The sequence below is a fragment of the Coffea arabica genome, chromosome 11c, assembly GCF_036785885.1.
Source record: "Coffea arabica cultivar ET-39 chromosome 11c, Coffea Arabica ET-39 HiFi, whole genome shotgun sequence".
NCBI classification, from domain to species: Eukaryota; Viridiplantae; Streptophyta; class Magnoliopsida; order Gentianales; family Rubiaceae; genus Coffea; species Coffea arabica.
This window is the reverse complement of record NC_092330.1, coordinates 5,632,479-5,655,887: the sequence shown is the minus strand read 5'-3', so window position 1 is coordinate 5,655,887 and position 23,409 is coordinate 5,632,479. Positions and strand designations below refer to the sequence as shown.

Genomic DNA, 23,409 nt, shown 5'->3' with positions numbered 1-23,409 from the left:
TTTGTTTTTCAAAAATTTTTAGTTTTTTTTTAGTTTGAGCAATTATATTTATATTTTTATAATAAAATTTTAACTTTTTCAGCTTAAGTTGATGAAATTGTGAAGGTGGTGTGGTTGCTTTTCATGCCACTGATAAAAGTTTGCTATTCAAATAGTTTGTCTTAACTTGAACTCTTTTATGGATTTTTTTAAGGGTTGTAAAAGAATTTCAATATTTAATTTATTTATTTTTTGTGTTTTTATTTGTGATAATTGGTGCACATTTGGATTGTATCTATTTATGTTTATAATGAATTTATGAAAACTTGTGGTGAATTATGATATTTTAATTATATTTATCATTCCATGTTTTGTGTATAACTTTTAGAAAATTTATTATTATCGTAACTTAAATTAAGTTATGTTGGTAAAGTTCAAATGTAGAATGAAACCTGCTTAGTACTTAACACTAAAAAAAAAAAAAAAAAAACAGTGAACCTTTGAACCGGCCGGTTCGACCGGTCGGGCCGCGAACCGGCCACCTCTCCGGTTCACTGACCGGTCCGAGTTTAAAAACATTGGTGCACTGTCGCTCTCAATTTTCCATTCTTTGGGCATTTTCTCATTTAACCAAGTGAAGAAAAAGGATGACAGGTGTAATTTTAAAATCTTAGGCTTGTACTTACGGATTAATTGAAAAACTTATAGGTTGCATTGGATTCAAAAGTATTAACTGTTAGGATATTGGCTTAATTTTTTTAGGTAGGTTTTTATTTTGTGTAAAAGTAACTAGTTTTCTAATTGGTTTTAGTTACTTGAAGTAGTAGTCAAGGAATTTTCTATTTTGTTTAGAATTAGAAGTTATTTCCTATTTTGTATAAGTCTAGGAATTAGAATTGACTTCCTATTGTTATTTGAGTTTTGGCTAAATAATGTTATCTATAAATAGGTGGGTTAGCATACTACACAAAGACACACAAGAGTACAAAAGGGCAATATGTAGCCGTATACATGGGGGTGAGAAAGGGTTTTTGGGAGGTGAAAGATGGTATATAAGGGTTGGTTTTCGCAACGGATCTTCTGTACCACACCCTGTCTCACATCCTGTCCCATTCCTTAGAATCTCGCCAAGTGTCCCTTAATAAACCAAATCCTCAAACAATCCAACTCGAACCATATTAAGTTAATTAATCGATTAACCGGGCGAAGAAACTTAATCCCTTTAACCATTATAACCAAAATCAAGAAAAATAAAAACTCTTTAATCAAAATCACAGTTTATCAACGAAAAAAACCCTAAAATATTAAAAAACCTCTGTCCTCTCTTCATCATCTTCACCGTACTCTTACGGTTGTTTCAGCCTCTGCTTCACTGACGACTCTTCTTCTTCCTCCTTCGGATTCCTCAAAATCCATTTCCCTTTTCCCCCCTCCAACCCATCGATGGAATTCCAACGGCTTTTTCAAAATTGTCACCTGCGCTCCGCCGAAGCATGGCATTCACTCCACTGAAGCAATTGAAACTAGTATCGGGTATCAAGATGCTATCTTTATCTTTTGCCTTTCTAGAAAATCCAGATTGCTTTTTAGTGCCTATTGAACGAGTTTATTGCGGTTTCATTTTTTGTTCTCTCGGTTGCGGTTTTTTTTTTTTTTTGTGTTGCTTTTTTTTCTTTCTAGCTACGCAGGCCAATTTGATGTAATTTGCTTAGCTTAGGCACTTGATCTAGTTTTCAACTTCAAATTGGTATAGATACACACATTTGAATTAGTTTTGCTATATCCTCAACTGCATGTGTGTAGTAGTAAGAAATTGGTTATATTCTCTAGTGTCTCTGTTTTAGTGTTTTGGAACTTAGGTGTAGATGATGAAACTAGAGGGTAACAAGTTTGCCTTTATCTTTTGCTGATTAAGGGAATTTTTCTTCTAATTTGCAGCTTCCACTCCAAATGTTTCATCTGTTAAATTTTCTGAAAATTCGGTATGTACTGGACGAAGCTCACCAGCTGTTCGATCAAATGCCTAAGAGGAAGATGAATCAAACTATAAGGTAAAAGTCTGACTTGGTTGAGCCCATATTTATTAGGAGGGTGTTTTGCGTTTTATACGTTTGATTTTGTTTATTAGGACTACCTGTAGGCTTGTAATTAGTAGTTAGAAAATATGTTAAAGTTTGCATGGTGGTTACTTTTTTGTGCTGGCACATGCGATCCTTGTCTCCCTTCTACTCTTTCGTGTCGCAATTTTATTTGATGCATTTGATAATTAGTCCATGAGTTGAAATTTTTATCAAATGCTGATTCATAATCTTAGATTAGTCGTAGTATTATTGATCAACAATGAATGGATGGTCTTTGATTCATAATCTTGATTAGTCGTAGTAGTATTATTGGTCAACCTGCTGGTTTCATTTGGGAAATCTATCTCTGTCTTTGGCAGATGAGATCATCTAAAACCTGATAAGGCCTAAAGGTAAGTGCTTCTCAAAAAAAAAGCTCTTTTTTTTATTCTGTAACTATGAATTAAAGCCAAGAAACATGTGTGATCACTGTTTTCTCAAATGGTTTTCTGGTTTTGGTCTATATGGATAGAGGTGCCATCTTGACATGCATTAGTGTGACTAGTTACAGGGTTTATGTATTCATTCACTTCATTGTTACTGTTTACAAAGTTCAATGTTTATGAAAATTATGTAACTTAGATAATTGTAATCTCTTATTTGCAGAATGTTATGCATAATGAAGCTTCAATCATGTAAAGCTTGTAACTTTTTCCCTAATACTGCAGGGGTATCTGATATGATGATAGGTTTTTGCAGTCAACTGGAACTGATTCGTGTTACTGCATCTGAGACTATGGAAGCCTATATCATTCTGTGCAACCTTGATGATGGACAAGAAGAGCAGGAGAGGAAAAGGTTCTTGCGTGGAGGAGGAGGAGGAGGAGGAGTGGGGTAAGGCAGAGCCATCAACTCTCAAGAATTCGCCGGAGAACAAACTAAGGGAGGCTCTCGAGGAGGCTTCTGAAGATGGGTCACTTCGTAAAAACACATGAAATTCACTCTGAGTCTTTGAATCAAGATGGCTGCTTGGGAAGGTCAATATCTCTTGCAAGGCTTAATGCCCAGAAGGAATTCTTGAGGGCAACTACTCTTTTGTCTGAAAGGACATTTTGCATTGAAGAATCCATTCCTGGCTTTAATGAAGCCTTCTTGTTGGTTCTTGACTTTGTACCCAAAGTTCCAATGTTGAGAAACAATTGACCATTTGAGAATTGACTTTGTACGGGTTGTTTTCTTGTTTTCAAACGCTACAGTATTGGGATTCATCTATATTTAGCTTAAAGGAAATTACTGCAAATTTGAGCAATCATGTACTTCATTGGTGTGCAGAGGAAGGTACTGTGGAGCATGATATTAAAACCAAAATTATGGATTACTTGAACATTCTTGAGAATGAGTTTGTACTTGTTTTTACTATTAGTAGAGGATCTGCATTTAAATTGTTGCTGAATCTTATCCTTCCCATTCGAACAAGAGGCTGTTGAATATGTTTGACCATGGGAGCCAGACTGTGAGTTGGATGGCTCAATGTGCTAAAGAGAAGGGTGCAAAGGTGTACAGGGCCTGGTTTATGGACATATTTTGGGAATTTCAGCATTGTTATATGGATTATATATACAATTTGGTGTCAACAGTCAAATACGAGATTGGTCCCGAGTTGTTTAGAATCAGAGAACAAGTTTTCGGAGTACCTTTAACATGAATGACACAAAAAATGAGTTAAAAAAAAAGGATGGAGAGAAAGAGCAGAGGTCTCTCGTTCGGGTCCAATATTATACCATGCATCAGTTTCAGATAATTCTGGTCAATTACCCACTAAATAAAACTCAAACAAAGAAAATTATTCCTAGCAGAGAAGGCCACTCAAAATGCCATGCTTGAAACTCGTCCAATAGGCACTAAAAAGCAATCTGGATTTTCTAGAAAGGCAAAAGATAAAGATAGCATCTTGATACCCGATACTAGTTTCAATTGCTTCAGTGGAGTGAATGCCATGCTTCGGCGGAGCGCAGGTGACAATTTTGAAAAAGCCGTTGGAATTCCATCGATGGGTTGGAGGGGGGAAAAGGGAAATGGATTTTGAGGAATCCGAAGGAGGAAGAAGAAGAGTCGTCAGTGAAGCAGAGGCTGAAACAACCGTAAGAGTACGGTGAAGATGATGAAGAGAGGACAGAGGTTTTTTAATATTTTAGGGTTTTTTTCGTTGATAAACTGTGATTTTGATTAAAGAGTTTTTATTTTTCTTGGTTTTGGTTATAATGGTTAAAGGGATTAAGTTTCTTCGCCCGGTTAATCGATTAATTAACTTAATATGGTTCGAGTTGGGTTGTTTGAGGGTTTGATTTATTAAGGGACACTTGGCGAGATTCTAAGGAATGGGACAGGATGTGAGACAGGGTGTGGTACAGAAGATCCGTTGCGGTTGGTTTTGAATTCAAGTTGTATTCTTGTATAGGGGTTTCCTCTCATAATAAAAAGCGGGTTTCTCTTCGTGGACGTAGATTCAATGGTGGAGTCGAACCACGTTAAATATTGTGTGTCGTTTATCTTCTATACTTGTGGCTTGTTTGTCATTTAATTATTGTGTACTTGATATTTCAATAGTTATTTATTTCGCTCTTGGATCCTAACAAGTGGTATCAGAGTTTGGTTGCAAGATTGGGCTGCTTACAAGCACTTGGATCCCAATAAACTAAATGGTTGCAAGATTGGGCTGTTTACAAGCACTTGAATCCCAACAAACTAAATGGTGGTTGTTACCAATTGAACAATTTAATTAGTGGTATCCTTGTTTCAATGACTTGGCAAAAAATATTGATGGTAAAGGATGGAAAGTCGAAAAGTAGAGAGATACTTGACAGTGAATTTAGATAGGTGATTCAAGGGTCAAGGAAAATGTGGAATCCAATATTGATTTTGAATGTGAATCGGTGGAGACTTTCTCACAACTCCATCGGTTGATACTTCTTCTCAAATGATTATTAGATTTGGATTATGTTTTTTGGATGGTGTGATACGTGTCCCAAAGAAACAAAGAGATCTAATTTTCATAAGCCAGAAGAATCTGACAGTTACGAATTTTTCGTTTTAGGTTGAGTCTTGGAGACCACACGTGGCGAGACAGTCTTGAGGATGAAAAAAAGTATGGTGATTTTATCATTTGGTAGCCTCAATGATTAGGGTTAAAGCTCACAGAAGGGCTTCCAGATTGCAAGTGGTGGTGAGAAAAAATCCTGCAAAGAGAGACGGTAAATTGACGCACCTTCTCATGAGTCAACTGGAGGTTCGATTTGGGATAACTACACATGTTCATTTGTCGATTGAATCAATTTGGTATCAGGACTGTATTGATTCGGGTGTGTAGTTTGATACCATATTATTTGGTAGTTGAAAGTAAATGGTTACTAAAAGAAATTTTTGCCAAGGTGGAGATTTGTTAGGATATTGGCTTAATTTTTTTTAGGTAAGTTTCTTGTTTTGTGTGTAAGTAACTAGTTTTCTAATTAGTTTTAGTTACTTGAAGTAGTAGTCAAGCAATTTTCTATTTTTTCAGGATTAGAAGTTATTTCCTATTTTGTATAAATCTAGGAATTAGAATTGGCTTAATATTGTTATTTGGGTTTTAGCCAAATAATATTATCTATAAATAGGTGGGTTGACATACTATACAAAGACACACAAGAGTACAAAAGCGCAACATGTAGCTTTATACATGGGGGTGGAAGAGGGTTCTTGGGAGATGAGAGATAATATACAAGGGTTGGGTTTGGATTCAAATTGTATTCTTGTATAGGGTTTTCTTCTCATAATAAAGAACAGGTTTCTCTCCATGAATATAGGTTCAATGGTGGAGTCGAATAACATTAAATATTGTGTGTCGTTTATCTTTTATACTTGTGGCTTGTTTGTCTCAATAGTTGTTTTATTCCACACTTGGATCCTAATATTAAAAAATGTCAAGAACATGTTGTTGCATCGCATAGTAAACTTGTTTTTATAAAAAGTTTTGCTAAGATAAGAAAAAGTATGAAATAGGTTTCGGTTTCGTTTTTGTTTCACATAGATGTAAACCTTTTCATTATTCTCGTTATATACCATTGTTTACTTCTATAATAAAGTCAAGAAAGATTTTATTTTGCGGATCCAATGGCAATTTTCTTTCACCTTCCGTAACGCGGGGACGTTAAAGGGGCCTATGATCTACCAATTGAACTCCCTTACAATATTGTATTGGGATTTCATTAAATTCAAAATGTCTAATTGATCGATTAAAAGTTTATATTGCTTTTTAGAAATATAAGCTGAAAATTCCTTTAACTCTTGTTTGAATTTCTGGATTTCAATGGCTAGCTAACGAATTTATAGACTAATGGTACTAGCATTATAAGCATCCATAGAACGTAATGGCTAAGAAAACCTAAACAGTAGTCCTAACTTTTCAACCAAATCTATTGACTAACATCATGGGAATTCAACCATCCATCCATTTTTGTCTTCAATAGTTCATACCTAAAATTAGCATTGTATTGGGTAAGGTTGATGAAAGATCTATCAGCTAAAGAGTTTAACAAATCTTTTGTCAAGTGGCGGCCAATTACTCCCTATAAAATTTCATCATTAGCTATCTAAAATTGAAAACATTTGGTTTTCTCTAAGTCATTAGAGATACATCAACTAATACCCGTTACAAACTCCAAAAAGTCATGTATTAGATTGTAGGGCTTCATCAATATTCACAATTTGTTTTCAGCTAACTTTAGGAAATACCACAAGTATTAAACATGAAATGTAGAAGTTGAATTAATGATGACTAAATGAGAAACGTCCATTTCTTGGAGAATTAATAAAATTTACTATTGTTCCATTAAGAAAAATATACTTTGTGTGCGAAGGGTAACTAGTGTTATCACGACATGTAAGACTCATATATAGGAACTATGAAAGGTTTTATCAAGAAATTTGATTGTCACATTTGTAGTGTACAATTTATGATACACTCCGTTACTTTCGTTATTTTGCATTTATATTTTTGCTCATATGCCGCTTTTGAACAAACTAAGAATAAATTGTTGAACTGCTTCTACCAAATTATCATTGGGTAATTTTGAGATCTTGCAAAATTAAAAAGACAAGAAATTTGTCCAAGGTTCATCATTATTTAGTTTCGTGAAGCCTTGCTATTCATCTCTTCAAGTACATTGGAATGGGAATAGAAATTTTGGTCAACATATAATTGCGGTTGCATTTCAATAAGTATTTGTTTACATCATTTACAAAATTATTAATTTTTGTTACAAGTCATCATTGCAAGACTCAATGATCTCTTATTCAACGAATCGGGAAATAATGGCCTGGATCTCTTTTCTTTAAATGCTTCAATCGATAGTAACACTACTACACTAGTCAGGAGAACTGGAGATTCCTAGGTTTGACTGTAACATCTTCTCCCTCCGCCTTCTCAAGACTAAAGTGTCCTACTTGAACAAATAAAAAATGCAAATTAAAATTAAAAATTACCATGTCTATGCATTTTATAAATTTAAGATCTTTTAGTTTTTCTGGAAAGGTATAGAAAGTTTCATCCAAAATACATTTCTTAATCACATATTTATTTTTCCAACCACTTTTTTAATTTCATATACATCAAATCATAAAACAAATTATAATATTCTTATAAAAAAATATTTAAAAAGTTTTCCAAATAATCTTCTTATAATATTCTGGATTTTGGCAACGGATTGTGCCAGAGAATATGCCATTGTACTGTTCATCTTGTTCACGTTTGGGTCATTCCCAAGAGCAATGCAAGAAGAATGTAACTGAGGTTGGGGCTTGGTATCTATATAAGCATAACACGAAGCTGCAGAGGGATCTATCGTTAGAAGTTAATAATGTTCAAGTGTATAATTTAGACCTTGTGAAAAACCCAGATGCTAACTTGGAAAAAACAACAGATACCGTGACTGATTCCGACGAAGTGCAGCGTACTGAGATGGGCAATTATGCTGAAAAACTAAAAGGTACAGTGGTGGAGGAAGTCTGTACTGCCACAAAGGTTCAGGAAGTTAGTAAGCCTGATGATCACCTTATTAAGCTTGGAGTAACTAAGTTGTCGTCATCTGCTGGATTTGAACAACCACAAAATGATCTTGCAATGGAGCTGCCAGTACGTGAGGAACGAAGGGAAATGGAAAACCAGCTGGAGAAGGTCCACGGGAATGAATACCAAGGGACCCGTTTTGAAACTAATATAAATCCCACAGACAAACTTCAGAGTAAGGCCGACAAAAATTCTCTTCATCATCTAAATACTGATCACCAAGTGGTGATAGTTGCTGCATCCAAGCCGACAACATATGATGTGCAAGGGAATTTGAATACGGCTCATATGAGGGAGCAAGCACTTGTTGGGGAACAATTGATTATGCAAAAGCATTTAGAACAGGTCCACGGAAATGATGAAGGGACCCAAGCTACATCGTCTGAAGCATCAAAAGAGAAACTTCAGTCCATGGCCGACAATAACTCTTTGGAGCATCTCTATGTTGAGTTGCGAGGAGTGGAGAATTTCGGTCCTACAGAGCATGGGATAGTGGAGGTTAATTCACCAACTGTTGCAGGAAATTTGTCTCCCAGACCGGGTGTCCCACAAGAAAATTTGCCTGAATCATCAGGTCCTTCTTTAAGTATTGATCAATCAGGGGGGGCTGACCGTAATCCCAAACAAAAAAGGACAAAAGGTTTGAGGGCTAATCTTCAAACCGACAGAATTTTGCGCTCACGGTCAGAGACATCATCCAAAAACTCATTCCAGGTTCTTTCTCATGATTAATGGCATTTTTTGGAATATTAGAGGAGTAGCTAAAGCACCTAATCTACGAAGATTAATCAATTTAGTACGGACACATCATTTCCAATTTGTTGTGATTTGTGAGCCAAAGTTAGACGTATCTAAAATACAAACCATTCGTCTACGTCTATTATTTGATTACGTGCTTGTTAATTCTTCAAGTGATATTTGGGTGTTCTACAATAATCCTTTTCTTTGCTCAATTGTTGGTAATTCGGATCAGCATATTTCTCTACATGTACAAAGTCCCCTAATTCCTTCTCCAATAATTATGTCCTTTGTTCATGCAAAATGCTCAGTTGACGAGCGGCGTGAGTTATGGTCCTCATTGTTAGCTGATAAGCCTAGTTTTCTTCCTTGGTGTATTGGGGGTGATTTTAATGTTATTGTGGCACCTCATGAAAAAAGGGGAGGTCGTCCATTTGCTATAACAGAAGGAGTGGAATTTCTGTCTTTCATGGAGGAGGCTGGAGTATTTGATGTAGGCTTCTCAGGACCCAATTTTACATGGTCAAACAATCGACGAAGTAGAGCTCGGATTTCAAAGAGGTTAGACAGGTTCTTAGTCAACGTGGCATGTCTGGATCTTTCTTATAACATTTCTGTCCTTCACTTGGCTAGACATCCTTCTGACCATTCACCGTTAAAGCTCTCATTTGTTGCTCAATCAGATACTAGCCGCATCCATTTCGATTTTTGAATGTGTGGACAACTAAACCACAACTCTTGGAGGTGATAAGCCAGGCTTGGAATCAAGATGTCAATGGATCTCCGATGCGTGTTCTATGTTCTAAATTATTGACAACAAGAAAAGCTATTCAGACATGGAACAAAGAACACTTTGGAAATGTGATCGATAATATGCGATCTGCAGAAATGGCGGTGCAACGGGCAGAAGAAGTGGTAGATCAAGATGATTCGGAGGAGTGCCAGATTGAACTCAAAAAGGTTCAAGCGGAGCTGAGATATGCATTATCAATTGAAGAACAATTTTGGAGGCAAAAGGCTAGGGTAAAATGGCTTCGACAGGGAGATACCAATTCAAAGTATTTTCATGCGATAGTAAGACAGAGACGGGCTCAAGCTATGATTTATCGTATCAAAAAAGCCAATGGTGTTTGGGTGGACAATGAAGCTGATATAGCAAGTGAAGCAACCACCTATTTCTCTGAACTTTTCTCGGATTCTTTGGGATCATCTGCAGATATGCTACACCTCATTCCACCTATGATTTCGGGATAGGATAATGTGAAGTTGGAAGAAATCCCTTCAATTGAAGAGGTTTTTAGAGTCCTGAAGGCAATGGATGAAGAAAGTGCTGCCGGCCCAGATGGATTCACGGGAAAATTTTTTACTTTTGCATGGCAAGTAATCGCCCAAGATGTCTACAAGGCGGTACTTAGTTTTTTCTGTGGAGCAGAACTACCTCGTTTCATCACCTCTACTTCAATTGTTCAAATTCCAAAGGTGCCAAATCCTCAAGATTTTTCTCAATTTCGACCCATCAGCCTATGTAACTTCTTCAACAAGCTATTATCAAGGATCTTGGCAGACAGAGTGGCGGGAATATTGCCAAAAATTATTTCTCCCCAGCAGACAGGATTTGTGAAGGGTCGCAATATAACCGAAAACTTCCTACTTGCACAGGAGGTGATATCGGGTATGGCGAAAAAGAATAGAGGTGGTAATGTGGTTATGAAATTAGACATGTCTAAGGCATATGACAGAGTGGCATGGGGTCATATTATCAATGTTCTGAGAAGGTTCGGTTTTGGTGAGAGATTCATTGATATGGTTTGGCGACTGATTTCTAATGTCTGGTTTTCCGTCATTATAAATGGATCCTCATACGGTTTTTTCAAGTCTTCGAGAGGACTCCGTCAGGGTGACCCATTATCACCAGCATTATTTATTATAGGGGCAGAGGTGTTATCTAGAGCACTGAATAATCTTGTCATGCAACCAAGATTTGTGAGTTTCAAAGTTCCATATGGATGCCCGTCTATTACTCACTTGGCATTTGCGGATGATGTTCTTATATTTGCAAATGGATCCTCATTTTCCCTGAAGGCTATCATGAAAGTGTTAGATGATTATCAAAGATGCTCGGGCCAATTACTAAATGTACAAAAAAGCTGTTATATAGTTCATCCATCTGTATCAATGGCAAGACGACGGCTGCTTGATCGCATCTCTAGGTTTGCCCGCAAGTCATTTCCAATACGCTATTTAGGGTTTCCGCTCTACATTGGAAGATGCAAATCATCTTATTTTGGAGAAGTTTGTCACGCAATACTAGCAAGGATTCTGTCTTGGAAATCAAGGTTACTTTCCTTTGGAGGAAAAATTATTCTAATCAAGCATGTATTATCATCAATACCAGTTCACCTAATGTCAGCTGCAGTGATTCCCAGTTCGGTGTTTAAAACTATAGAAAAGGCATGCTCGGCATTCCTTTGGGGATCCTCACCCGAGGAATCGAAGCTTCATTGGATACGTTGGCCTCAATTGTGCTATCCAGTTGAGGAAGGGGGAATTGGATTTCGGAGATTATGTGACGTCTACACAGCCTTTTCCTCCAAGTTATGGTGGAAATTCCGAACAGAATCATCATTGTGGTCGACCTTCATGAAAGCAAAGTATTGTAAATGTCTGCATCCTTGTCAGGTAGAACTCAGACCAACGGATTCGGCAATTTGGCGAAGGATGATCAATGTGAGCCGGCAAGTGGAACTCTCAATATTATGGGTGGCCAAATATGGGGCGTGTCATTTTTGGTACGATAACTGGTTGGGGAGTGGTGCATTGTTTCTAAAGGTTCCGGTTATCCCAAATTTGACGTTCCGAAACTTCGTAAACAACGGCCATTTGGATTTGAATCTTCTATACCACACATTGCCAAAGGAAATTGCTTATTCCATTTCAGAACAAATGGTCCCAGAAGAAGGAAGTATAGCTGAAGTCATTTGGATGCCCACAACAACTGGAAATTTCTCTCTACATTCGGCTTTTGGGGACATTAGGCAGACCCGACCCACGTCTATGGTATTTGCTTCCATTTGGCACCCTCGGATACCTTTGAAAGTTTCATTTTTCATGTTGAGACTACTTCTGAGGAGAATACCGACACCGGATAAGCTTCGTAAATTTGGTTTCCATTTGCCTTCAAAGTGCTTTTGCTGTACTTAGGCTTCTGAGGAGTCTATTGAGCATTTATTCTCCAATGGACACATTGCGTCATTCCTTTGGAATTATTTTGGAGGGTTATGTGGAATAAAATTCTCAGGATCTTTTCTACGAGCACGCATAGTAGATTGGTGGTTGTATTCACAGGATTCTGAGTTACGAAGGCTTATTTGCCGTATTCTTCCTAGTGTAATTTGCTGGCAGATTTGGAAGGCAAGGAACAAAGCAATGTTTGAGGGTGTCCAGATGCAATCATCGGCCATTCGTCAAGCCATCTTCTCAGAAATCCAATCCATGGTAGGAATACATTTTAAACAACTGATAAGACTACAATCCTTTTGTCAATTGTATGATTGGTCAAAGGCACCTGGGGGTACGGTTATATATCAAGGTATCCGCTGGGAAACCAAAGAGACAGGGAGGTATACTCTTAACACGGATGGATGTGCTAAGGGTAATCCAGGAATAGGTGGAGGTGGGGGCATACTCCGGGATTCCACTGGATTACCAATGATTGGTTTTTCGGCATATCTGGGAGAAACTACATGTCTCCGTGCAGAGGCTTGTGCCCTTCTTATTGGTCTTTAGATCTGTATACATAACGGTTTTGGAAACATATGTGTACAATCAGATTCATTGGTTTTAATTGGGATCATTCAACGCCGAACTCAGTGTCCGTGGAAAATTCGAAGATACGTCAACCAGATTTGGCAGTTATTAGATGATCCACCTAGATTCACGCACTGCTATCGGGAGGCTAACACAGTTGCTGATGCTTTATCTAATGTGGGTATATCTCATCCAGATAAACAAATTGAGGTTTATGATACCTTCAGTACATTCCCAAGATTGTCTCGTGGGGCAATCCGTTTGGACAGAATAGGGATACCTTCAATTAGAAAAATGAGGATTATGTAAGAGGGATATTTGGTTATATTCTCCATGAATAAATAAAAAGAATTTCTTAAAAAAAAAAAAAAAAACTTTACCTGAGCGACCTCTCGTTTTGACATAGGCAAAGGAGGTATACACATGATCTTTGCCTCTGGCCCTACATTTTGGATTTCAAGTGTTAATAATGCCATCAAAATTTATCCTAAAAAAAAAAAGATCTTAAAAAACCACAAAACTTTTGTTATTACAAGCAGTTATCGAAATAAACTTTCATTTACACTTCTCTTTGTCATTTCCCTTATCATTTTCCTTGTTCGTTATTGTGTGTTATATGCAACAACCACAGAAAACAGAAATATGTCATAGATTCTTTTGGCAAATCAAATCAGACCTAAAAAAAATATATAATTTCTATATTATTAGTTAGTAGTGTTTTTTTTTATATAAATGCAGCAATATTATTAATTCGAACCAAAAGTTACAATAGTAGCAGAAATTACGCAAGTCCAAACCCTATAACATCCTGAACTTCCTAATTGAAGGCACTCCTAGTTTATCTAGCCGGATTGCACCACGAGCCATCTGTGGAATCATTCGGATGTGGTCATAAACCCTAACCTTATGCTCAGGATGAGCTACTCCCACATTAGATAGAATGTCAGCAACATTGTTCGCCTCCCTGTAACAATGAATTATCCACGGGGATTCACCCAGCAACTGCCAAATCTGTCCCACCTCCCGTCGGACATGCCAAGGACACTGAAACTGCTTTTGCAGAATCCCCACCAAGACCAAGGAGTCTAGCTGGACGCCCACAGTACCAAAACCCTTCTGAGCACACTCGCGAAGCCCAATCAACAGGGCCATAGTCTCCGCCCGTAAACTAGAGGTAACCCCCAGAAAGGCCGAGAAAGCAAATAGAGGGCTTCCTGACGAATCCCGTAAGACACCACCACCACCACCCAGACCCGGGTTACCTTTTAATCAAGTTAAACTTTTAGTAATTCTATAGCAGTCAAATTATGGTAATTTTGTTATTTAAGAAATATTATTTTATTAGAAAATTTCTTGTAGTTAATAAAACATGTTTATTAAGTCACTCTATAAATAGAGAGTTGTATTGTTATGGTCGGTTTAGATGAGTAAAGAATAAAGTTTGATAGGTTTGTTCTTATGGTGTTATTGATGTTATATTATTAATTTATTTCTCTTCTCCCACACATATTTTTATGTGTGTAAATTGCTTCCCCATATACATTTGATTTTTTTGAAATTTGTCTCATATAGATTTATGGTGAAATGTTTTGAGTCCTATATCTGGCATTAGAGCCCTAGGTTCAAGAATTGATCTTGGTGTGCTTGTAAACATTAAAGAATTGACCCAACTACGAGTTTAGTTTTGGGTGCTTTCTACTGTCCGAGTTGGAGTATAAGAATAAATGTGAAGGAGTTTGTTGATTGAGTTAGACCACAAGGTTGGTCATGAAATACCTAGTTAGTGAAGATTGAACCATAAGATTGATCTAGAAATTGGAGAAGAATCATATCTTTTTAGTTGTGATCATTAAAATCACGAAGTGAGTTGTCAATAAATGGGTATCAAATTAAGCAATGAAAACAGTCTATCCAGATATTTGGATTATTACAATGAGAAAAGTGTTTGAAGATGAAGAACCGGTACAAAGTGGTGTTGTTAGAATTTGGAAGGGAAACTATAAACCATGATTTAATTGGACCGTGACGAGCACGGGGTATACATATATCAATTAGCTTATCCACAGTCAAGTTTTATATTTATAAATTCTTAAATACCCCATACGCTATTTTTCACAAGTTTACGAGTTGTTTATTGAGCATAGGGGTATTAAGTGTCGATCACACATGGAAGATTGTCAATTACTGATATTTTTCGAACTCCTTTATTGTTTAGACTATCACAAGAACAAGAAATTAAATTTATACTATAAAAGTAACAAAAATACAATAAAAAGCTCCAAGTGGTATGGAATTCCTTCCTATTCTTGCAAATGACATTACCAGTTAAGTGAATACTATTATCTTGAATAGTTATAGCTTAATTTCCTCTTATATGTGAAACCTACGCTCGTAGTGAATCAACTATATTTGTAATTAAGTCATACCTACTCTTGTGGTTATGAATTAATTATAAGTTCATTTCTTCTATAAAATTACATGAAACAAGTTACTAAAGCCACAAAGGTGCTCTTCTACTCTCGTAAGTGAACTCCCTAAGTTTATCACTTCCTTGAATTAGTGTTAAATTCCAATTCTAATTCTCATTGCAAATTTAACACCTTAAGATTATTACAATTAATGGTCGGTTAATCATGATTAACTAAGCAAAAGTGATAATTAACTTGCTCAAAATAACATCATCAAATAACCAAATAAATATCACAAACAAGATATAGAAAATTCATCCATACTCCAGGCATAAACTTTAACTAAACATGAAAAACAAGATCTAAACTTGTATTATAGTTAAATATGGACTTAAATACAAAAGATAAAGTATAGGAGAGAAGTCATTCTTGTCACATGAGTTTCAACATCTCCATCTTTGCTCCCCAATTCTTCATCCAAATCTAACTACAAATACAAGAAGGATAAACTATACTACCTATACTATACTATCCTAACTAATGAACTAAGGAAATTCTAGTGAAAACTATAATTTTTGTGAGTTTCTCTAGCCTTCCAAAGCTTTTTAAAGTGGTCTCCAAAAGCAGCTATTTATCAAGGATTCAAGTTCAAGGTGAGTTGTTTCTTGGTTGGCAAAGTTGGCTTTTGAATTCACCAAGAGTTGTTCTCCAAGTTTCCACACTCTTCTTGGTCAGATACAACCGAAATTTTGAGTTGTAGATGAGTTGGAAAGGTTGTGTGAATGCAAAACAAGTTATAAAGTAAGTTGCAGCAGAAAAACTAGAATACATGACCTCAAATACGCGACCTTAGGTCACATATTATATCCCACATATTGCATTTTGCAGGTTTACACTTTCTGGGTAGAATTGATTCTTGCTCTATTTTTGGTCGAACTTCAACTGATATTTTCTTGGTGATGGATGCTGAACTCTTGCATAACACATGAAAGTTGTAGCCCTTTAAGTTAGTTTTCCAATACATCAAGATTTATCCAATTTAGATCTCTGTGGATCGTGAAATGACCAAAATATCCTCAACTGGTCACCTGTTTCAGCTTTCGACAGTGAAATTACACTTCTGTATTTCGACTTTTTGACTAGGGAAATGACTAAACTAGACTTTGATGTCACAAGGTGTCAAAGTTGAAAAACTTGCATTTCATCCTTTGAGTATTTTGTATTTCATGTCTTCTTTTATCATTTTAAATGATCAATAATCATCTAATTATCTTCTCAATTTATGTCATTTGATGATTGAATCATTAAACCTGTAAAAGTATGAAGTTTTCCCCATTAAAATCCATAGAAATGCAATTTTTATCACTTAAACAATAAAATACATATTTTCACTACAAACTTAGTTAATTAGCTATAAAAGTAGTTAAAACACACCAAAACTAACTAATAAAACACACTAAAAACACGTAATATGCACTTATCAAACTCTCCCACACTTGAACCATTGCTTGTTCTCAAGCAACACTACAAGAAAATTGGTCATTAGTGACAACTTTTCTCTGTGACGAAAAAAAGTTGTCACAAAAGTGGATCCTTTATTGACGACTTTCTAACTCGTCACAAACCTCTAATGGGAGCCAACTCATTTGTGACAACTTAGAAAAGTCGTCACTAGTAAATTCCCGCCAAGATTTAGCAAGAGTGCGGGAGTGTTTGGAACACACAATAGTGACGACATTAAAAACATCATCACTATTGCTTGGCCTAGTTACGGACAACTTTTTGTTGTCGTCACTGATCACTAAAAAAAAGGTTATTAGTGACAACATTCTGTAGTGATGACAATAAGTCGTCACAAAAGGTGCTTCTTTAGTCGCGACACCTAAAGTTGTCACAATTGCATCAAAGCAACTAAATGTTTAGTGACGACCCGTTATTTTCGTCACAAACTACACTGCAAGAAATATGGTCATTAGTGACAACATTTTTTAGTGACGACTTTTTTAGTGACGACCCGTTATTTTCGTCACAAACTACACTGCAAGAAATATGGTCATTAGTGACAACATTTTTTAGTGACGACAAAAGTCGTCACAAAAAGTGGTTATTTAGTGACGACAAGGAAAGTTGTCATAATTGCTCAAAGCAACTAAGTCTTCAGTGACGACCTTGAAAAAGTTGTCACTAAAATGATCTATATAGTGACAACTTCTAATATCGTCACTGTCACTCTACCGATTCGGATTTAGTGACAAGAATTAATCGTCACTGTTTAAAGTACTTATTTCTAAATCACTTTCATTAATTCTACTGTGCCACCCTAACTTTTGCGATTTAGCCCCAAATGTTGTAATAAATTTCATTAATTCCATTATGATACCTTAACTTTTTCAATTTAGCCCCATATGTAGTACACCGATTTCTTTAATTCTATTATTACTCCCTAACTTTTGTAATTTAGCCCCATATGTAATTCACCAATTTCATTAATTCTATTATGGCACTCTAACTTTTGCAATTTAACCCCCATATGTAATACACCAATTTTATTATTTCTATTATGGCACCCTAGCTTTTACAATTTTGCCCCTATTTTTTTATTAGGAAATTGCGAATGGTATCTTGATAAACTATGCATAAATATTTTATAATTTTCTCAAACTTAAGTAATAATTTGTTATAAATTCTAAAGATATATCTTTCATTACAATAGTTATAAGGCAGGCAGGTCTTTTTATCAATGGAATAAGAAATTTATGGCAGATTTATCCTTTGTACTACATGCCAAGTAGTATTAGCAAAGGAATAACAAAGTACTACAAAGCAATTAACAAAATATCTGTAATTTATACACATTTTGCAACTACTACTTTGTGTTTTCTCTGTAATGAATTTTTTAACTATTGAGAACTTAAGTTTTGTCTTGCAAATCTATACTAGTACAATAATTTTAAACAAAATTAAACATTAAAATAAATGATTGAAAAAGAACAAAAAGTACATTTATCACTTGCAGTAATGTAGCAAAATTTTCTCAACCATTATCAATATTTTCACAAAAGTATTAAAAACTAGCAATTGACAATATTAAAAACTAGCAATTTAATTAGTGATGACTTTTCTTGTCATTATAATCTTGAATAAATTAGTGATAACATTATGTCATCACTAAATTTTCTTTGATTTTGACTTAACAATAATGTCTTATTAATAGCATTTGATTATTTTTAATGAAAGTCTGTTATAACCATAGAATTTGACTTTCGTTATTTTCAATTAATGATGTACTTTAGTGCTGCAATTATAAAAAATTGCAGGGCTAAAATATTTACAAATTATAAAAGTATATTTTCACTTATATGTAATTAACAAATTTTGCCACCTATATTGACGAAAATTTGTGTTTTTGTACTAAAAAATAAAGAATAATACTATAGCAATAAAATCTATGCTTCAAACCAAATTAAAAATAAAAAAAAAACATGATGATTGGTCTCAAATGTTGGGAAAATGATTATTTTTATTGAAACTATGTGTAGACACCAAATTTTTTTTTTAATTTTATTTTGTTTAATTAATTTAATAGGTTTATTTGTTTCAATTCTAGGGCTTTTATTTTTATTATTATTTTATTTTATTTTATTTTGTTCTAATTCATTTTATTTTATTATTTATTTTTGTCTCGTACTAAAAAAAAAGAGAAAAAGAAAAAGCAAAAAAAAAATAATGACAAGTGGGAATCATGGATAGAGACAAGTGTCCCTTTTTGCATTTGACAACACCTCACCTCACCTAGATGGTGAGGTGTCTAGACACTTGTAGGATAGATATTTTGAAAAGGAAAAGAAAGAGAAGAAAAGGGCAACGGGGCTTGAAAAAAAAGGCAAGACAAAGAGGAGGGTTTGGCGGCTGAGTAGGGGGGGAACCTGGTTGGTGGCCGAAAAGAGAAAAAAGAAATGAGAGAACCGAGAGGGGAGGACGGCTGGAAAAAACAGAGTAAAAGAAAAACCAAGAGGGTGGCGGATGAAAAGGAATCGTGGAAAACGAAAAGGAAAAAAAGGAGGTGCTTCATCGGAGGCTAAAGAAAAAGAAAGAGAAAGATTGAAAGGAAAAAATGGGAAGTTTAGCGGCTGAAGGCTGAGGAGAGGCTTCGGCTGAGTGAAGGGAAAAGGACGGAGAGGGAAGCTCAACGAAAACAAAAAATAGAGAAAAGGGAAAGAGGGTGGCGGCTGACGGGCAGAGGAGGAAAAAAGAGCAAAAATACAAGGGGAAAACAGAGGGGCTGAGAACAAGGAGAAGAAAAAGGAGAGAACCGAGAGGGGGGCTTCGGTGGGGAAAAACAGAGAAGGCCGAGAGAGGTTTGGGCTAAAAAGAACAAAGCAAAGGAAAGACAAGGGGCGGCGGAACAAAGCAGAAAACTAAGAGGAAAAGGGACGGCTAGGGTTAGAGAAAAGGGAGACGCGAAAGTGAAAGGGAGAACTTCGGGGAGTTTCTGAGAGGAAGACAAGAGCAGGAACCAGAACAAGAGGAAGAAAGAAGCTTCGGGCTAGGGAAAAATCAAAACGGAGGCAGAGGAGAGTAAGAACCAGAATCACCACTGCCGTCGACCACCGCCAGCGCCGCCACTTCACCGAATCCACCATCATCACTGGCCAATTTTCATCAAGCAAGAGCACGGTAAGCTGTCTTTTCTTCTTTAAAACTTCAGTTTTGTTCAAGCCTTTGAAACAGGCTGCCGTGACTGTGTTTGGTTGCAATTTTCGGTTGTTTGTTCATGATTTTTGAATACGCATGCTGTATGTGTTAATTGGACTGTTTGCTGTGTTTCTGGCAAACTTTTGGGGCTGAAAATGACCTTAATTGAGCAAAAAAAGTCGGTGAAATTTTAGTGCCTATTTGCTGTTCGACGAAATGCCTAACCGAAAGTCCTGCTTTGAAGATGATTTTTGCTTGCGTTTTGCGTTGTTCTTATCCCAGAAATTTTGTTTACCAGAGTTGGGTAGTTGAAGTTTTTGGTAATTATGCTAGAGGTTGGGTTTTGTTTTTGCTAAGATGGCATGCTGTAGCTCCCTGCTTTTCCCTTGTGGTTGTGCAATCAGCCACGGATTTAAGGGGGGGCTGGTGGGGGCTTAAGCCCCCCCCAAGCCGCCGGAAAACCCCCTATAATCAAACGCTAAGGCTTACTCTGCCTATCTCAGTCGATCTCAAGGACACCGCCATCCCCGACTGCCTCCAGTCCTGCTGCCAGAAGAGCACCGCCGCTAGCAGTCCACCGTAAGTTATCCCTTTCATTTGTATTTCATTTTTTTTCCTTGATCACAAGTTTTGGAAAGTTTTTCAAATGGGTCTGCCATGACTTGGTTGTTGCGTTTCCCCTGTTGATGGTCCATAATTTTATGATTATACGTGTTTTATGTGTTGATTTGGTTGGATTTTCTTGGGATTTCTGATAATTTTGGGTGCTGCTTTACATCAATTGAGCGAGAGATTAGCTAAAATTTCTTATGCTCATGTGGTGTTTGACGAAATACCTAACCGACAGTCTTGCTTGAAGACGATTTTGCTTGCATTTTGCGTGTTCTTATCCCAGAAATTTTGTTTACTAGAGTTGGGTAGTTGACGTTTTTGGCAATTATGCAAGAGGTTGGGTTTTGATGGTATGCTGTAGCTCCCTGCTTTTCCCTTGTGGTTGTGCAATAGATTTGAAATGATGAATTAGAAGAAAGCCACGGTTGGGAATAAAATTATTGCAGAGAATATTTGTTGCTCAAAAGAAAAGTTTCTCATGGCTTTGTATGTTCTTTTCAAAGGATTCTACACTTAGCATGTGAATAAGTTGACCCGTATCAATTTCCCTTTAGTAGAATATGTTTTTCAGTTTGGCTATTGTTGTTTCATTTCTGCCATTTTTGAATGAAAGCTGTTAGTTTCCTTCATCCGATGATCTGCGAGGCTGTTTTGCTGTGAATACTGAGTTTTTATTGCAAGATTATGGTTGTGCCTAAGATTTTTATCTTGTGAGTTTGTTTGAAGTTATGGCAGAGCTCTAAGCCATTTTGGTTGCATTTTGATGAGCATCAAATCTGCAGCAGAATAAAATTTTTGCAGTCCTCTTTGCTGTTTTTTGTTTTTTCTGCAATTGCTCACCAAGTTTCAGCCATCCAACCTGCTGATTGGTCTTATATTGAAAAGGTGGATTAGATAAGTGGTGTTGGATTAGCATGTTTAGTATTTTGTTCAAATTCAAGATCTGATCTTTAGCATGTTTTCTTGAATGTTTTGGTTCGGCACTTCAAACAAGAGTTAAACATTTTCGCTGCATTTTTGTTTTGTTATTTTGAAAACCACTGCTACCCCTTTGTTTTTGCTAGCTGTCACCAAACCAGATTTTCTGATTTGATCTTGCAACAAAAGGGTAATATTTGGCTTGGGTGGTGATTAGGAGTGTGTCTTGCGATTGTTTGATTCAAAAAGCTGATGTTTGTGAGTGACATATTCGAATTGATAGTGAACTAGAGAAGGTAGCAGGTTGATGTTGCATAAATTCTCACCGTAGCCTTGCATGAACAGATTGTAGAAATGTGCTTTGCAAAAATAACTTTCTAAAATTGCACTCTGGCCCCCCAAGTCTCCCTTTGTTCACCGTGGCCCAAAATCTGGAAAAATCAAACTAATTTCACTCTTTTAAGCTTAGTCCTCTGTTTGCATATTTTATGTGGTTTTTTGGACAGATTAATTCTAGAATTTAGACCATAATTGTAGCGTTTTCAAATATTGAGCAAATATTGCAGCGTTTTCAACGGATGAAGACTCGCAGAATGCAATTGCCTCCTCTTCGTTATTCGAGTGCAACAACTACCAATACTTCAAGTGTTAATCAATAACAAATTTTTGGGTATGTATAATTATATGTTTTTATTATTTTTATAATATCGATTCTAAATTTTACTTATTAAATATATTTATTTCGTCACAAAAAAAAATTTTTAATACACTTCAGCCCCCCCAAAAATAAATTTCTGGCTCCGTCCCTGTGTGCAATAGATTTGAAATGATGAATTAAAAGAAGGCCACGGTTGGGAATAAAATTATTGCAGAGAATATTTGTTGTCCAAAAGAAAAGTTCCTCATGGCTTTGTATGTTCTTTTCAAAGGATTCTACACTTGGCATGTGAATAATTTGACCCATATCAGTTCTCCTGTAGTAGAATATGTTTTCAGCTTTGCCATTGTCGTTTCATTTATGCCATTTTGAATGAAAGCTGTCAGTTTCCTCCATCCGATGACCTGGAGGGCTGTTTTGCTATGAATGCTGAAGTTTTTATTTGCAAGATTATGGTTGGACCTTAGATTCTTATCTTGTGAATTTGTTTGAAGTTCCGGCAGAGAGCTCTTTAGTTGAACTTATGCAGTGTTGTATTTGTATAGATTGGACTGTGATTTCTAACTTCTTGCTGGTGCTGTAATATGTGGGCCCAAATTATATGAGGTTCTTAATGAATTGTAATTTTTGTCTTAATAATCTAAGTCTCATTACTTGTTCTTTATTATTATACTCCTCCTCTTACCTACTTCTTTTACTCTTTTATGACAGATAAATGCTATTCATACTAGCTTTTGGAAGATATCTATGGTTATGGTTGAAGAATGTTGAAGACAAAATTGCCTTTTGCTCATGGAGTGGTTCATTTAGATGTTCTTCAATTTCTTAAACTGTGATTGCTTTTGTAAATGTACCTTATGTACAAGTGATATTTTGGACAAATGTTATTTTTGTAGGCATTAGTTGGGTAATGTACACTTGAATTTGGCATTTGAGAATGCTATATTATTACCATGTAATCTAATGCAAATACTTTTGGTTATCAATCGTTCATGTTTATTTGTATGGTTTGTTTAAAATCAATGATTTAGCAATGATTACAGGTCAAATTATGACTATTAAGCTATTGAGAAATTATCTAATGACAAAAAAAAGTTGTCACAAAATAGAAAATAAAAACTCCTTGTCACAACAGAGACTGTCACTAAATCTAAGCTAAATTTGTGACGACAATTGTTGTCAGTAAAATAGTTATATACAATGGCTTTCGGTGCTTTTTAGTGACGACCTTAAGTAGAGCATTTTTGACAAAAGGTCAATTCGTCAATAAAACACTTCCGGATTGTTGTCACTAATGACAACTATTTAGTGACGACATTTCAGGTCGTCACTAAATAGTTGTCATTAGTGACGACAATCTGGAAGTGTTTTATTGACGACTTGATCTTTTGTAAAAAATGCTCTACTTAAAGTCGTCACTAATGAGAACTA

At 36.0% G+C, this 23,409-nt stretch overlaps 1 protein-coding gene and 2 long non-coding RNA genes across 4 annotated transcripts; all 3 read left to right on the top strand.

Annotated features, from left to right (window-relative positions):
• Window positions 1–1,229: 1,229 nt before the first annotated feature.
• LOC113716331 (uncharacterized) lies at window positions 1,230–3,492 on the top strand. Its single transcript, XR_003454123.2, has 3 exons — window positions 1,230–1,512; window positions 1,918–2,030; window positions 2,768–3,492. It is a non-coding gene; the product is annotated as an uncharacterized lncRNA (long non-coding RNA).
• A 5,671-nt stretch (window positions 3,493–9,163) lies between these two features.
• On the top strand, window positions 9,164–9,592 carry LOC140016436 (uncharacterized). Its single transcript, XM_072069951.1, has one exon. It carries the CDS (start codon window positions 9,164–9,166, stop codon window positions 9,590–9,592), a length of 429 nt encoding a protein of 142 aa, XP_071926052.1.
• A 9,750-nt stretch (window positions 9,593–19,342) lies between these two features.
• LOC113715795 (uncharacterized) lies at window positions 19,343–22,960 on the top strand. Of its 2 annotated transcripts, XR_011823198.1 has the most exons (3): window positions 19,343–19,772; window positions 20,089–20,369; window positions 22,690–22,960. It is a non-coding gene; the product is annotated as an uncharacterized lncRNA (long non-coding RNA). The 2 variants fall into 2 exon arrangements; XR_003454089.2 differs by lacking the exon at window positions 19,343–19,772 and having other exon boundaries at window positions 19,779–20,369.
• The last annotated feature ends 449 nt before the right edge of the window (window positions 22,961–23,409 follow it).